Consider the following 12238-nt stretch of genomic DNA (forward strand, 5'->3'; position numbering starts at 1 on the left):
CAGCCTCAGCAATTTCATGAATTTCGTGCAACATTGCAAACCCTAATTTTATGGTTTCTTGCAAGTTGATTTATTTCTAAATACAAAAAAAAATCTGTGTATAACCTATCATGACAATAGGTGCTATTCCATCTACCTGCTTTTAGGGGTTTGAATTGAATTTGAATTAGAATTGAACTTAATTTGGGTTCAGTTTTCAAAAGTGTAACTTAATTCTTACCTCTTTGGACACTAGCAGCAGTTCAGATGATTTTTCACCAGGAGACAAATCACAGACAGAGGCACATTGAATCAACTTATGAACATCTTAGCAGATGCATTAGACACAGACAAGGTTCATGCATATTCTAAATTACACAATTACTCATTTTGTATTATCAGTTTAACATGTTCCTGGTTCAGATAATCCATTTACAACATTAAATTGTTGTATTTTGTAACTATTCTAAATTCATTGTTTACTTTTCAAAAGACATGACCAATCGTATTATTTTGTCTCTGTGCTTATTATCTCTCATATTATATTGTGGGCTTTACTCTGTGATTCACAAGCTACTGGACAAAAAAAAACATGTAATCAAGCTAGATAAAGTTATGAAAAGTCAGAGTAAATCAGAAAAGGACAACGTAGACCAGAGCTAATTTGGTACAGAAAACCAAGGCTTCCTCCTCTGGTGATAAATCTCACTCCTGTTTGCATATGGTTATTTATGGTGGAGGGATGGTCAAGGGAAACTATGTGTAGCTCTGGGGACGATCAAGATATAATAAAAAAAGCAAACAAACAAAAAAAATGTAAACACAATCACACCCCAGCCACTCTCTCTCTGATGAATGATGAACAGTCCCTTATGAAAGGTTTGTTTGTCCCCACGTTACTCACTCAGGCTTTGGTCTTCAAGTGGCTCGTTGTCCTGGGAGTCTTTGCTTATCAGATGCATCACCAGAATCGTCTCCAGGAGGCTCAGCATCATCAAACCAAAGCTCCCGATGCAGTAGATAGCTGAAGACAGAAGGCAGCATCATTAATGTGGACAAATAACCACACTCTGACTCAGTATATGTGCTTTTACTGCTCGTATGAAGTACTGTCTGATAAACTACCAATGAGTGGAATCCTGTCTGAAGAGAAAGGCAGAATATCATTGAGAATAAGCTGCATCACAGTGACAGCGAGCAGCACAGTGACCTTGAAGCCGAGCTTCTCTCCTCCGCTGTCTGACATCAGGAAGGAGGCCAAGTCCAGACACAAGAAGAACAGGACGGGCAGCATTAAGTTGACAACGTAGAGGGCAGACCTCCTCTTCATGTTGATCTGTGAAATTATGTTCATGGGTCAGGTTGTTAACTCATACATTTGACACAGGCTAAACGGAAAGAGCTACAGGTATCATGGGTATGTGGCACACAGGTTGCAGGAACAAGGTCATTTGTCCCAAACAGCTCATGTTTGGTACAACAGTGGTGCAAGAAGCACTCAAATCATTTACTTAAATACAAATAATAATGAGGAAGAATAGATTCTGCTAGTCAGTAGCAGTGAAATATACTGCAGTATCTAAACTAACAGTACTTATTGGAAGAGGAATAATGTCAGGAGAAACCATCTTTAAAATTATATTTTCATATTTTCTGATCGATTATAGCAACAAAAGATAGTAAGAACAAAGGAGAGGGATGAAGGAGATGAGGAGGATGAGGAGTTACTAAACAAATTAAAGAAATATAGAAAGAATACACAGTAAAATGATGGACTGAATGAAAGGAGAGAGGTGAAGGTAAACAAAGAAAGAAGGAAGGGAGGCAGAAAGTAAGGAAAGAAAGACACTTTCTATTTTTGTGGCAGAGCCACGACCAGCACAAGCAACCCTCCACTAGTTTATTCTCCTGACCTTGAAATGTGCTTTGCTGTGTGGTCATAGAGCACTGATGGGAAAAAGCAGTAAGTGTTTTATTTAAATGAGTCAGCTGATGCTAGTTTGGTGAAAGATTGGATGTTATAGCACCAGGCATCATGTCTAAAATGTAAATAAACTTCCAAATTTCCAAACAGTAGATGCATTTAAAACAGCATAAAAACATTAACTTACACATTAATTAATTTCCTTCTCCTTATTAAGCACCCCTTCAAGAATTACCTCATTTTTTTATTTAATCATATAACCAACATGTTTTCCTCACGCCTATGTGATAATGGGACGGGCATGTCCATGTCTGTCCAGTGCAGCTATTGGTCCAGGGTGTGTGTTATATTCTATATGCTCCTAGTGCCTTGCATTATTTTTGTAAATTGCTGCTGTCAGAGATCTTTTATGGAGTAACAAAAGATGTTTCACTCTGGCATACAGTGAAAGAAAATAGAAAGAGTCACAAAATGGAAACTTGTAATTTTATTTTCCACTTCTGTGTGTCTGTATGCAGAAATACTTACAATGTAAACTAGCACGCTTTGGTTAAAGTCGAAGTTTTGGACGGTTGTGTGGGATACTGTTATGTCCATGAACAGCCACTCGTACTGTGTCCGCATCAGCTTTCGAGACAAGTCCGTGATCATTGAAGAGTTGAGATACTCAACAAGGTGTATTTCCTTGTCTAATGGGGGAGATAAAAAAATAAATATGAGGTTTCGTTGCAGGTTAGCAAACACTTAACATATAGTATGTGTGTTAAGGTGACTATAGCTTAAATGTCATCACAGCACTATGTATTATTAGAACCACGTAAGTGCAAACAACATATAAGGCCATTAAAGCACACACATGCATTCAAACTCAAACAACTATGAGAACACGCAAATAACTTCTAAACCTCTTAAACACAAAGGTTTACAGGCTCACCAGAGTGTATGACAGACTTGAAGGAGAGGTTGCAGCTCTGAATGTCAAAGGGGAATTTGAAAACGCGCATCCTGCAGGCGCTGACCACCACGTGATTGTTTGTTAATTCAATGTAACTACTGTTGTGAAGGATGAGATAAGAAATTGGAGGATTTTTGTCCTTCTCTGTCCTGAATGAGGACAAACACACACATGTATGTTTTAGACAGCATCTCACAGATCTATTATACTGAACAAAGTAAGTAAGTAACATGCAAAATACATTGAAAGTGAGCAATGAATTATGACGCAAACCATATAACCACAAGACTCTCTTACATTTCCTGTCTGAATCTTTATAATCACTATCAAATACTGCGTCTGAAGTCACTCACCACTCACTGTATAATAAACAGAACCGATGCTTTAAGCTGCTCTATTTCAGCTTGTAAAATCTCCATCTCACGGCGAGAGGGAGCTGGTTCCTTTGCTTTTTTGTGGTCTGGGCTACTGTGCTCGGTATGTGACCTGTCTTTGTGCTTCTCCTGCTATCTGCAGGAACCAGACCTTCAATGAGCAAGCACAGAGGATGAAAGGTCATCCCCAAACAGGAGGCCTTCCACCTGGTGCAGCCTGTACTGTCTCCCTGAGAGTACCAAATGCTACAGTTGATATATGGGTCATACAGGGTGTCCCTAACACACCCAGACACTATGGGCTCCACATATCAGCATCATTTGAAGTCAAACAAGAGGTCAGGCTGGGAAATCTGAGCGAGAACTGTGACGAGGCAACAGGATGTGAATCTGAACCTCTAGCACACAAACACATGGCTAGCCAGCCTAAAACAACCTGCTTGTCCGTTAACACTGATTGCAATTGTAGCAGGTAATCTGAGCAACTCTTTCTTTTTTAAAGATAACAGATATATTCAGCATGGATGCAAGAATTTGTTGAGCAGGTTTGAACAATTAGTTAACACAGCAGGAGTTATGGAGGGTGGAGCCACTAGTTGGTGTTGCATCAGTTTAATCTTGTTTGGCTTTGATAAGTAAAAATACAATACATATGTGCAATAAACATTTCTGTGAATAAATATGCCTGAATGCTGTTGCTAAACTGTCACGTCTGGGCCTTTAAATGCTTAATTTCATAACTGTAACGTGATCCTCCATTGTTAGTTATGAGTGTAAGTGGATTTGTGGGTGCGAAAGCACGACCATTCTTTCAGACTTACATCTCCAAAATAGTAATATCTGGTTTCCACAACACTTCGGCAGGAAGAGAAAATTTCTCAATACCACAGAATTCATTAGGATCCCATGAAACAGGCTCACTCTTCCACCACTACAAAGGCAAAAGGAGAAAAATCACATTCAGCAAAATAAATTTGAGTTACCCAGCAGAGTGACAGGTGGGGATTCATTCAATCAAAAGATCTTTCTCACCATATCAATCCAAATGTAAGTGACCAATTGCTGGTTCTTTTCCCTCTATGACCAAAGAAATATAAGCAAAAATCTTTAGAAATTCAGTGTTGCAAGTTACAATACAAGTTTGCAAACATGAGGGTTCATATGACACAGTTTTAAAACTACGAATAAACAAAAATCACTTTAGTTAACAGTCAGATTTACACTAGAAAGCACTCAGTGAGCACAAACCTGCACCGAGGCTGAACAAAATATATCAATATCTGCTATTTTATTAAAGTAGCAGCATTTAGACATTGTTAAACTGCATTTCGCTACCAATCAGCCAATCAGCATGATTGCATTACCATGATTTTTGAATAATATCTTCTGTTCTGGAATATTTGGATTTGAAACAAATGTGTAACTGTGGAAAATGTCATCAAAAAACTATTAAGTAGCCCATGGTCAAACATTTCTGAAGATACAATATGATTATGAGATAACCTGTTACAGCGCAGACGAACAAGGAAATGGAATCTATATAACCTCCTTGACAGAAGATATAATAGTCATTTAAAACTAGAAGCAAACCACTTACCACATCTAGAATGGCAAAGAGTAGCACATCCACGTATACCTCCGTGGGTTGCATGTAGTTTTTAACAGGCCGGGTCATGAAGAACAGGTCTTTGTTTTTGGTCAAATTCAAGTGCTCTAAAACTTCAACATAACTGCAGTTACGCTCGAAGGACTCCCCACCTACAGCAAAGACATCAAGACACACTTTCTATGAGACAGTTTACTGTTAAAAGGAAAGAAATCATGATATTACTAGCATGTCCCCAATTGTCCATTTAAACTAGAACTTCAGAGCAGCAATGTTTGAGTTTATCTTCACTCAGTAAGTTATATCTGTATCTGCTTCTGAATTAATCACTGTGAGAGACAGGAGAAGCCTTACCGATGAGGAGGAGCAGAAAGAGGAAGCCAGCAAGCATCGTGAGTGCAGGACCACTGAGAATCGAAAGGCTGTGAGAGGTCTGTACAGCATCAGTACATCCCTGTCAGCTCTGAGCTGTTCACATAGATTACCTCACACGGGAAGAGGGCTGGGCAAACTGAATGACCAACTCTTAAATAAATAGTTGTTGTGGACATTTTCATGTCTTCAGAAAATGAACAGTTATTATATATTGTATATCTTTAGTATAATGAGCAAACAAAACATTCAAACAGTATACATTAACCACATTGCATTTCCACAGAGGACTTCACGATGAATCTTAAAGGAGCCACACTTAAGTTAGTTTATTATGTATTTGATAGACTCTCTGAACATTGTGCATATTATATATCATGGGCATATATATTACTAGACCTTTACAATACAACCAAATTGGTATCATAGGCTGATACAGAATATATGTGTTAGATATGTAACAATGTACAGAACATGCAAACACTGAGCGCCATAAAACAATGTGCAAGGCAAGAGTCATGTGACATGAAGAAGATGGTGGCAGGGTTTTCTTTGTCAGCCTAGCTGGCTTGTGTGCTTGTTTTGTCCGAAGGTAATGAGTGAAGAAGAATGTCAAAAATCAAAAATCATCTGCTGTGTTCTTCCACCACTATTTAGTTCTGATAAAGCAGAACAGTCATGTTAGTTAGCAAAACTTTTCAATGAAAAGATTATGAGACAAACTACCTTTAATGAACCCTTCAATAAAAGTTACTTTCAAATTCATCACAGAATTTTCCTATAAAATATGCCAACTAATATCAAATTTCATATTTTTTTTCCTGCATATATATCTGGCTTACAAATCATATGTTCTGTGTTCTCATTTGAGAAACCATACAGGACCCTGTATGGTGCAAACCCTCCAGTCGCCATTAAACCGTAGAAAAGGGCCCAACACGACGTAATTAAACAAACGGCTGTCAGACCTCAAATGAACAACAATGACGTGGAAATATGGTGGAAATACAAGGGGATGACTGAATGCAATTTAAGGTGAACCTTTTCATCTTACATCAACACACTATAACTTAAAAAAGAAAACACACATGCAAGTTGACAAAAAGCGAGTTAATTCAGCGAACACTCACTTTTTAGCACTACTTATCTGCTGCATAACGCCACAGTAAAAAGAGAACACCTAGAAACAGACTGACCACTGTGACATAGAAAATGAAGAAAACTCTGTTGATTGTTTTAATCACTCTGGGCCAGTAGAGAGGCTTCCTTTCTTCCTTCCTGCTGTTGAGGATCAGAGACAGAATTTTCTCCACCTCCCTCAGCTCATCTGAGACCTTCTCCAAACTGTGGGACTCCTCCATCAGGTGGCTGCTGCTACCCTGCAGACGTGGTGCAGTGGACCGGAAATCAATGTGATTATGGAACATACAACGCTACAAGCTTTTACATTAGACTTAGCATTTGTGCCCATTGTGATGAGAAAAAAACGGTCGGTTCATCCAAATCACTAATAAACAAATAAACTATCCCCTCGTGGCATCTTGTCATGTGGTTAGGTTTTGGATTGATTTTGAAATATCCATCTCTGCCTCTTTCCCAATACAATGGAGGTGAATGGAATTGTTCATCATGCTCAAAGAATTGAAAAAATCTCATGTAAAAAATCGAAGACCAACATCTCTTCCCAGAAACAGAATCCTTGTTACTCTGAACGATACAAAAAAGAACTGTTACTTAAATACCGTGTATTCTTTGCTTTTGTTTTTTAATTTGGATGGACAAACCCCGGTAAACCAATCCTAACCTCTTTGGCCACCGACAGCATTTCAGATGGAGTTTCAGCAGCAGACACATCAAAGACACAAGCACAGTGAGTCCGTTTCTTCACCTCTGAAAGGACTAAAAAGACGGTTGTAGCATTTTAAAAATTAAGCAGAAGTTCAGTCAGGAAGACTATCGTCATACATTCATATACATTCTCTCTCTCTTTCCAACTCAATCAGCTGACCGAGGGCGTTCACTCTTTCAGTTAAACCAGTCTGATTTTCGACTACACTCTCAACCCCAGCACCCTCCTCTCCATCCTTGTCTACCGAGCTTGCCCACCGGACGCCCCCGACTTTCTCTCTGGACCCATCATCGGACTGCATATTACCTGGTCTACTCCTCTCTCCTGTTCCCACTTCCCTCATCAGCCACTCACCAATCAGCCCTCTTCCATTGTTCTCTGTGAGATTATTTATGTTACCATGTGCTTCATGCGCTTGCTTTCTAGCTTCTGTGGTCGGTACTCTGTCAGTCTTGAAATGTAAACTTAATCTTGACCTCGCCTGTTTTGACTTTTTGCCTGTTTATTAGACTTTGGATTTCTGCCTGCTCCCATTTGGTAATGTTTCTGGACTGCTTTTCCTGGTTTTGGCCCTCAGCTCTCTCACTTACTCCGCAAGTCTATATACGTACCTTTTTTTTAGTTAGTAGCTCTGACTTGTTTCACTGTGCTACAAGTTTGCTAACTGAGTGCCTATTCTCGCCTCTAAAACACTTAATAACTGGTAACACTTGATTAACCAGTTGATTTAGCCTTGTTTGTCCCCACGTTACTCACTCAGGCTTTGGTCTTCAAGTGGCTCGTTGTCCTGGGAGTCTTTGCTTATCAGATACATCACCAAAATCGTCTCCAGGAGGCTCAGCATCATCAAACTAAAGCTCCCGATGCAGTAGATAGCTGAAGACAGAAGGCAGCATCATTAATGTGGACAAATAACCACACTCTGACTCAGTATATGTGCCGTTCCTGCTAATATGAAGTAAAGTCCGATAAAGACAAGCTTCTGTACCTATGAGTGGAATCCTGTCTGACGACGACGGCAGGATTTCATTGAGAAGAAGCTGCATCACAGTGACAGCGAGCAGCACAGTGACCTTGAAGCTGAGTTTCTCTCCTCCGCTGTCTGAGATCAGGAAGGAGGCCAAGTCCAGACACAAGAAGAACAGGACAGGCAGCAAGAAGTTCACAATGTAGAGGGCAGACCTCCTCCTCATGGAGATCTGTTTTTATTTTGATAGGGTCAGGTGGTTGATGTGACTCTTATATACTTTTGACAAAGGAGAAAGTCAATTCATTCAAATTATTTACTTAAAGTTCCTACAATCAATATAAAACAAAACAATGCATGAAATGATAATGTAAAAAAACAGTGTGACAATGTTAACAGGGCTGCTCACAGTGATGAACCTACAGAGCGCTCTACAGCTCATAGTTTCACCCTAAAACTTTACTGTTTTGGGTGTGATGCCAGAGGTTGTGTATGTTGTCTTTCAGGGTTTGTGTTGTGTTGTTGTGTTCAAAACTTATTCCCTCTCGACCCAATCAAACAAAACAAAAGTCAGTTATTGCAGAAGTAGAAAGTCTACATCTGGATTTTTGTTGAAAGAAACAAGTGTTAGTAATAATACTGACTTAATACTCACAGTGTAAACAATCAAGCTTTGGTTGTAGTCAAAGCTTTTTACAGTTTTGTGATTGACTGTCAAGTTGATGAACAACCACTCGGACTGGGTCCGCATTGCATCATAAGACCACTCTGTGATCTTTGACTCGTCAAGGATGGCTTCAAACTTTATTTCATCATCTGAAGTGCAAAATAAAAATAACAGCAGGTCAACAAAGATGGAATTTCTGTGGTTGTATCTGCTGGTCTTGATAATGGCACAAACACATGCATTCAAGCACAAAACAAACACATTTTAGATTCATCAACTTCTGAGCACAACGGACTCACCAGAGTACACAGCAGACTTGAAGGAGAGGGTGCATCTCTGAATGTCGAAGGGGAATTTGTAAACTTGCATCTTGCAGGTGCTGACTAACACCTGATCATTCCTATATTCGACCTCCCCGTTTTCTAAAATGGTGAGATAAGGACTCGGAGGAGCCTTATCCTTCTCTGTCCTGTCGGACAAGAAACACACATACACACATTATGTGTTACATGTTATTCCTTGTTGTCATACGGTATATGACATATTCCTATTATCAGTAATATAGTTACTATTGTTATTATAGTTATTGCTTACTTTCAACACCCCCTCCTCTATCTGTCCCACCCACAACCAACATGGCCCCCGACAGAAAGCCGCCCACCTCTGAGCCCAGTTCTGTCCGAGGTTTCTTCCCGCTAAAGGGGAGTTTTTCCTCGCCATTGTAGCCTGATGCTTGCTCATGTGGGGATTCTGAAATCCTTCATTTTGAATTCTTGAATCATTGAGTCTCTCTTAATTAAAGAGTTTGGCCTGGACCTGCTCTTTTATGGAAAGCATCTTGAGAAGTTTGTTATGAATTGGCGCTATATGAATAAAGATTGACTGACAAAGAAATTAATAAAGCATTTAAATGGAAAATGAGCTGAAACATATTGAAAGGAGATTAACTTTCGTTTGACCAGTAAGCAGTGAAAAGAGTGGCTGAGGGAACGTTAGCTGCCTTAGTTAGCTTAGAGTAGTTTTTTCATTTGGTGTCTTTTCTGTCATTTCCAAAGAGTAACATGGTGATTTGTGAGTGTGACAACATGCACATACATTCAAACTTACATCTCTTCAATAGTTAGATCTGGCGTCCACAGTGTAGCAAGAGGAACCACTACCTTATCAAGGCCACAAAAATCTTCTGATTTCCACATAATGTGCTGATTTTGCCAGCTCTACACAGGAAAACAAGGGAGGGAGGAGATCAGGAAGCAAGGGAAGAAAGAAAGGATGAAAATATTCAGTTTAAAGTAAATTATTTGGGTTTGCACTAATGATGAAAAGGAGATAATGATCAAAGAGTGCTGGCCACTCACAGAACCAACTCACCATATAAATCCAAACGTAAGAAATGAAAATCTGGTCAAGCTCTCTCTATGAAAAGAAATACAGCACGTGTGAAAATCTTTCCAGCAGCACAATAAACATGATCATAATCAATATGGCTGAGCACACACAACTTCAGTGTCAAAAATAAAATGTCTACTTTAGTAACTGAATGTTTATACATTTGCATCTAGATTTTCCATCAGCCAATCAGCAGGTATACATTAACCTGATGAGACGATAAAGCTGCATTTATACCATACCAACACAGCCACGTTTTCCATTATACACCGTTCAGGCCAACAGAGAGCAGGTCACAGTGATGTGTGGTCAGTCAGTCTCAGTAAAGCAATAAGCTCCATTACTCTCCCAAATTATTAAGCTGTTGGTAACATAAACCTCCAGAAATGTTTTACTTGAGTTGATGGTACGTGTGTATTATTTTCACAGTGATAACAAATGACCTGGAATAAAAGTGTTTAAATCAAAATGCAAAACAATAATTATCACTAACAGGCAATAAAACTGCAGCAGCAAGTCTTGGCAAAGTCTTGACAAGGGCAGTGAGGATGTACAAGAGCCGGTATCAACAGCACCGGCTTTGAGTAGATGAGTGTTTCCCGTTCCTGGTCCTGGACGGCCACTGCCCTGCAAGTTTCCCAACCACTTGATCCAAATGATCAGCATGTCAGCTCTGCAGAGGCCTGATGATGACCCATTCTTTTGAATCAGGAGTGTTTGAGCAGGGAAACATCTACGACATGCAGGACAGTGGGACTCCAGGACCAGGACAGGGGGAACATTTGAGTCTACAGGTTTGTATTACTGACCGGCCTCAGCAGGGAGTGAGTACCAAAGTGAAAACATCATTCATCAGTCACCAACCCCCTGCTTGAAGGAAGCTACTCACGTGAGTTTGTAAGATGACTTAAGCTTCCGTTTTTATGGCAGACAGTCCATTAGTGAGATAGAAAAGCCAAGTAGACTGGAGAAGGTGAGAGCTTTTGTCAATATTTAAGTGCTAGCATGTGGTATGTGCTAGCGAAGTATCAGCTAAAAAGAATTGTTTGTTTATCTTTCCCTAGCCGTGCGATACACAGCAAAACGTAATCACTTGTTCCTGGGCACATGGGCTTGGTTTCCACAGAATGTCCTTAAACTCTCTGAACAAGAGAGTTCAGCGAAAGAAAAAGAAAAAAACTTCCATGGCAGAGGGAATAATCATTATCATTAAAAAGAAAAAAAATAAAAGACAGAAAATGTAAAGCTTAACTTGAAAACTTACCACATCTAGGATGGCATAGATTGCCATTTGGAGGTACACCCATGTAGTCATTTTGTAGTGTTTAACAGGTCGGGTCATGGTGTACAGCTCCTTATTTTTGGTCAGCTTCAGGTGGTTTAAAACAGCCTGAAAACTGCATCTGCTCTGAGAGAACTCCTTGTCCACTGAAAAAATATCAAGACACGTTCTCTGTTTTGAGTTTATCCTCAAAAGGAAGAAAATAAAGAAATGCCGACTGCCATGCTTTTATTTTTGTTTTCAAATCAGAACTTCAGAACCCTGGTGTTTGTCTGAGCGTCATTTACCATTATCATTAATTATGTGTAATGTAGAAGAAATGTCAAACAATCTCTGTGGGTATCCACTGCCTCTGAATATATTATCAAACTGTGAAATACACCAGCTCACAAATATCTGCAATAATATTTGATGATTGTGGTCACTGAAAGGCCATTATGAGATGGGCGTTGTCATGACTGCATCAGTCCACTAATGATTTTTATATGAGAGCGTTTTTTTGCAGTCATCATCTGGGTTTAAACGAGGCTCCGCATCCGAGATCCATCCACTATGTGTTGTTCAAATTCATGTGGTTCAAATCGAGGTTTGTTTCCTGTACATACCCTCCTCATAGCTCTGATTGAAGTTCTGTTGATCATCAAGAAGCTCTGGTTGCTCTGAGTCAGTGGAGGTACTTCCACCTGACAGTGGAGAGGACGCAGGTCTTAGTTTTCAATATTATTTCCACACACACATCTTCAGCTGTCAATACAGCATGATTGAGTGTTGATGGCATGCATTAGGTCATAAAAGCTGAGGGCAGCCCCATTAGTATTTGTATATAAACATATTTTTAACAAAAAAAAACGGATCCTTGCTCATAAACATAATT

General features: G+C 39.5%; 2 protein-coding genes across 2 annotated transcripts; both read right to left on the minus strand.

The window, feature by feature from the left end:
• Positions 1-875: 875 nt before the first annotated feature.
• Positions 876-5229, minus strand: LOC139220171 (5-hydroxytryptamine receptor 3A-like). The gene is made up of 8 exons (XM_070852240.1): positions 5193-5229; positions 4830-4990; positions 4265-4309; positions 4054-4163; positions 2838-3007; positions 2432-2592; positions 1105-1315; positions 876-1003 (listed from the first exon to the last, which is right to left on the minus strand). The coding sequence occupies exons 1-8, from the start codon at positions 5227-5229 to the stop codon at positions 876-878; spliced, it is 1023 nt and encodes a 340-aa protein (XP_070708341.1).
• A 2578-nt stretch (positions 5230-7807) lies between these two features.
• Positions 7808-11497, minus strand: LOC139220172 (5-hydroxytryptamine receptor 3A-like). The gene is made up of 7 exons (XM_070852241.1): positions 11347-11497; positions 10065-10109; positions 9801-9910; positions 8993-9162; positions 8682-8842; positions 8048-8258; positions 7808-7935 (listed from the first exon to the last, which is right to left on the minus strand). Exons 1-7 carry the CDS (start codon positions 11422-11424, stop codon positions 7808-7810), a joined length of 903 nt encoding a protein of 300 aa, XP_070708342.1. The 5' UTR covers positions 11425-11497.
• Between the last annotated feature and the right edge of the window lie 741 nt (positions 11498-12238).

This window comes from Pempheris klunzingeri, chromosome 20, assembly GCF_042242105.1.
Source record: "Pempheris klunzingeri isolate RE-2024b chromosome 20, fPemKlu1.hap1, whole genome shotgun sequence".
Lineage (NCBI taxonomy): Eukaryota > Metazoa > Chordata > Actinopteri > Acropomatiformes > Pempheridae > Pempheris > Pempheris klunzingeri.

Bases quoted from the DNA above. Each gene is read 5' to 3' on its own strand.
- LOC139220171 (XM_070852240.1), bottom strand. From the start codon at position 5,229: ATGCTTGCTGGCTTCCTCTTTCTGCTCCTCCTCATCG. The intron at 1,316-2,431 runs GTAAGTATTTCT...ATAATTTCACAG, and splicing joins AAAGCGTGCTAGTTTACATT to ATCAACATGAAGAGGAGGTC. The intron at 1,004-1,104 runs GTAGTTTATCAG...TTCTGTCTTCAG, and splicing joins AGACAGGATTCCACTCATTG to CTATCTACTGCATCGGGAGC.
- LOC139220172 (XM_070852241.1), bottom strand. From the start codon at position 11,424: ATGACCCGACCTGTTAAACACTACAAAATGACTACATGGGTGTACCTC. The intron at 9,163-9,800 runs GTAAGTTTGAAT...CTTGTCCGACAG, and splicing joins GATCTAACTATTGAAGAGAT to GACAGAGAAGGATAAGGCTC. The intron at 8,843-8,992 runs GTGAGTCCGTTG...TTTGCACTTCAG, and splicing joins CAAGTCTGCTGTGTACTCTG to ATGATGAAATAAAGTTTGAA.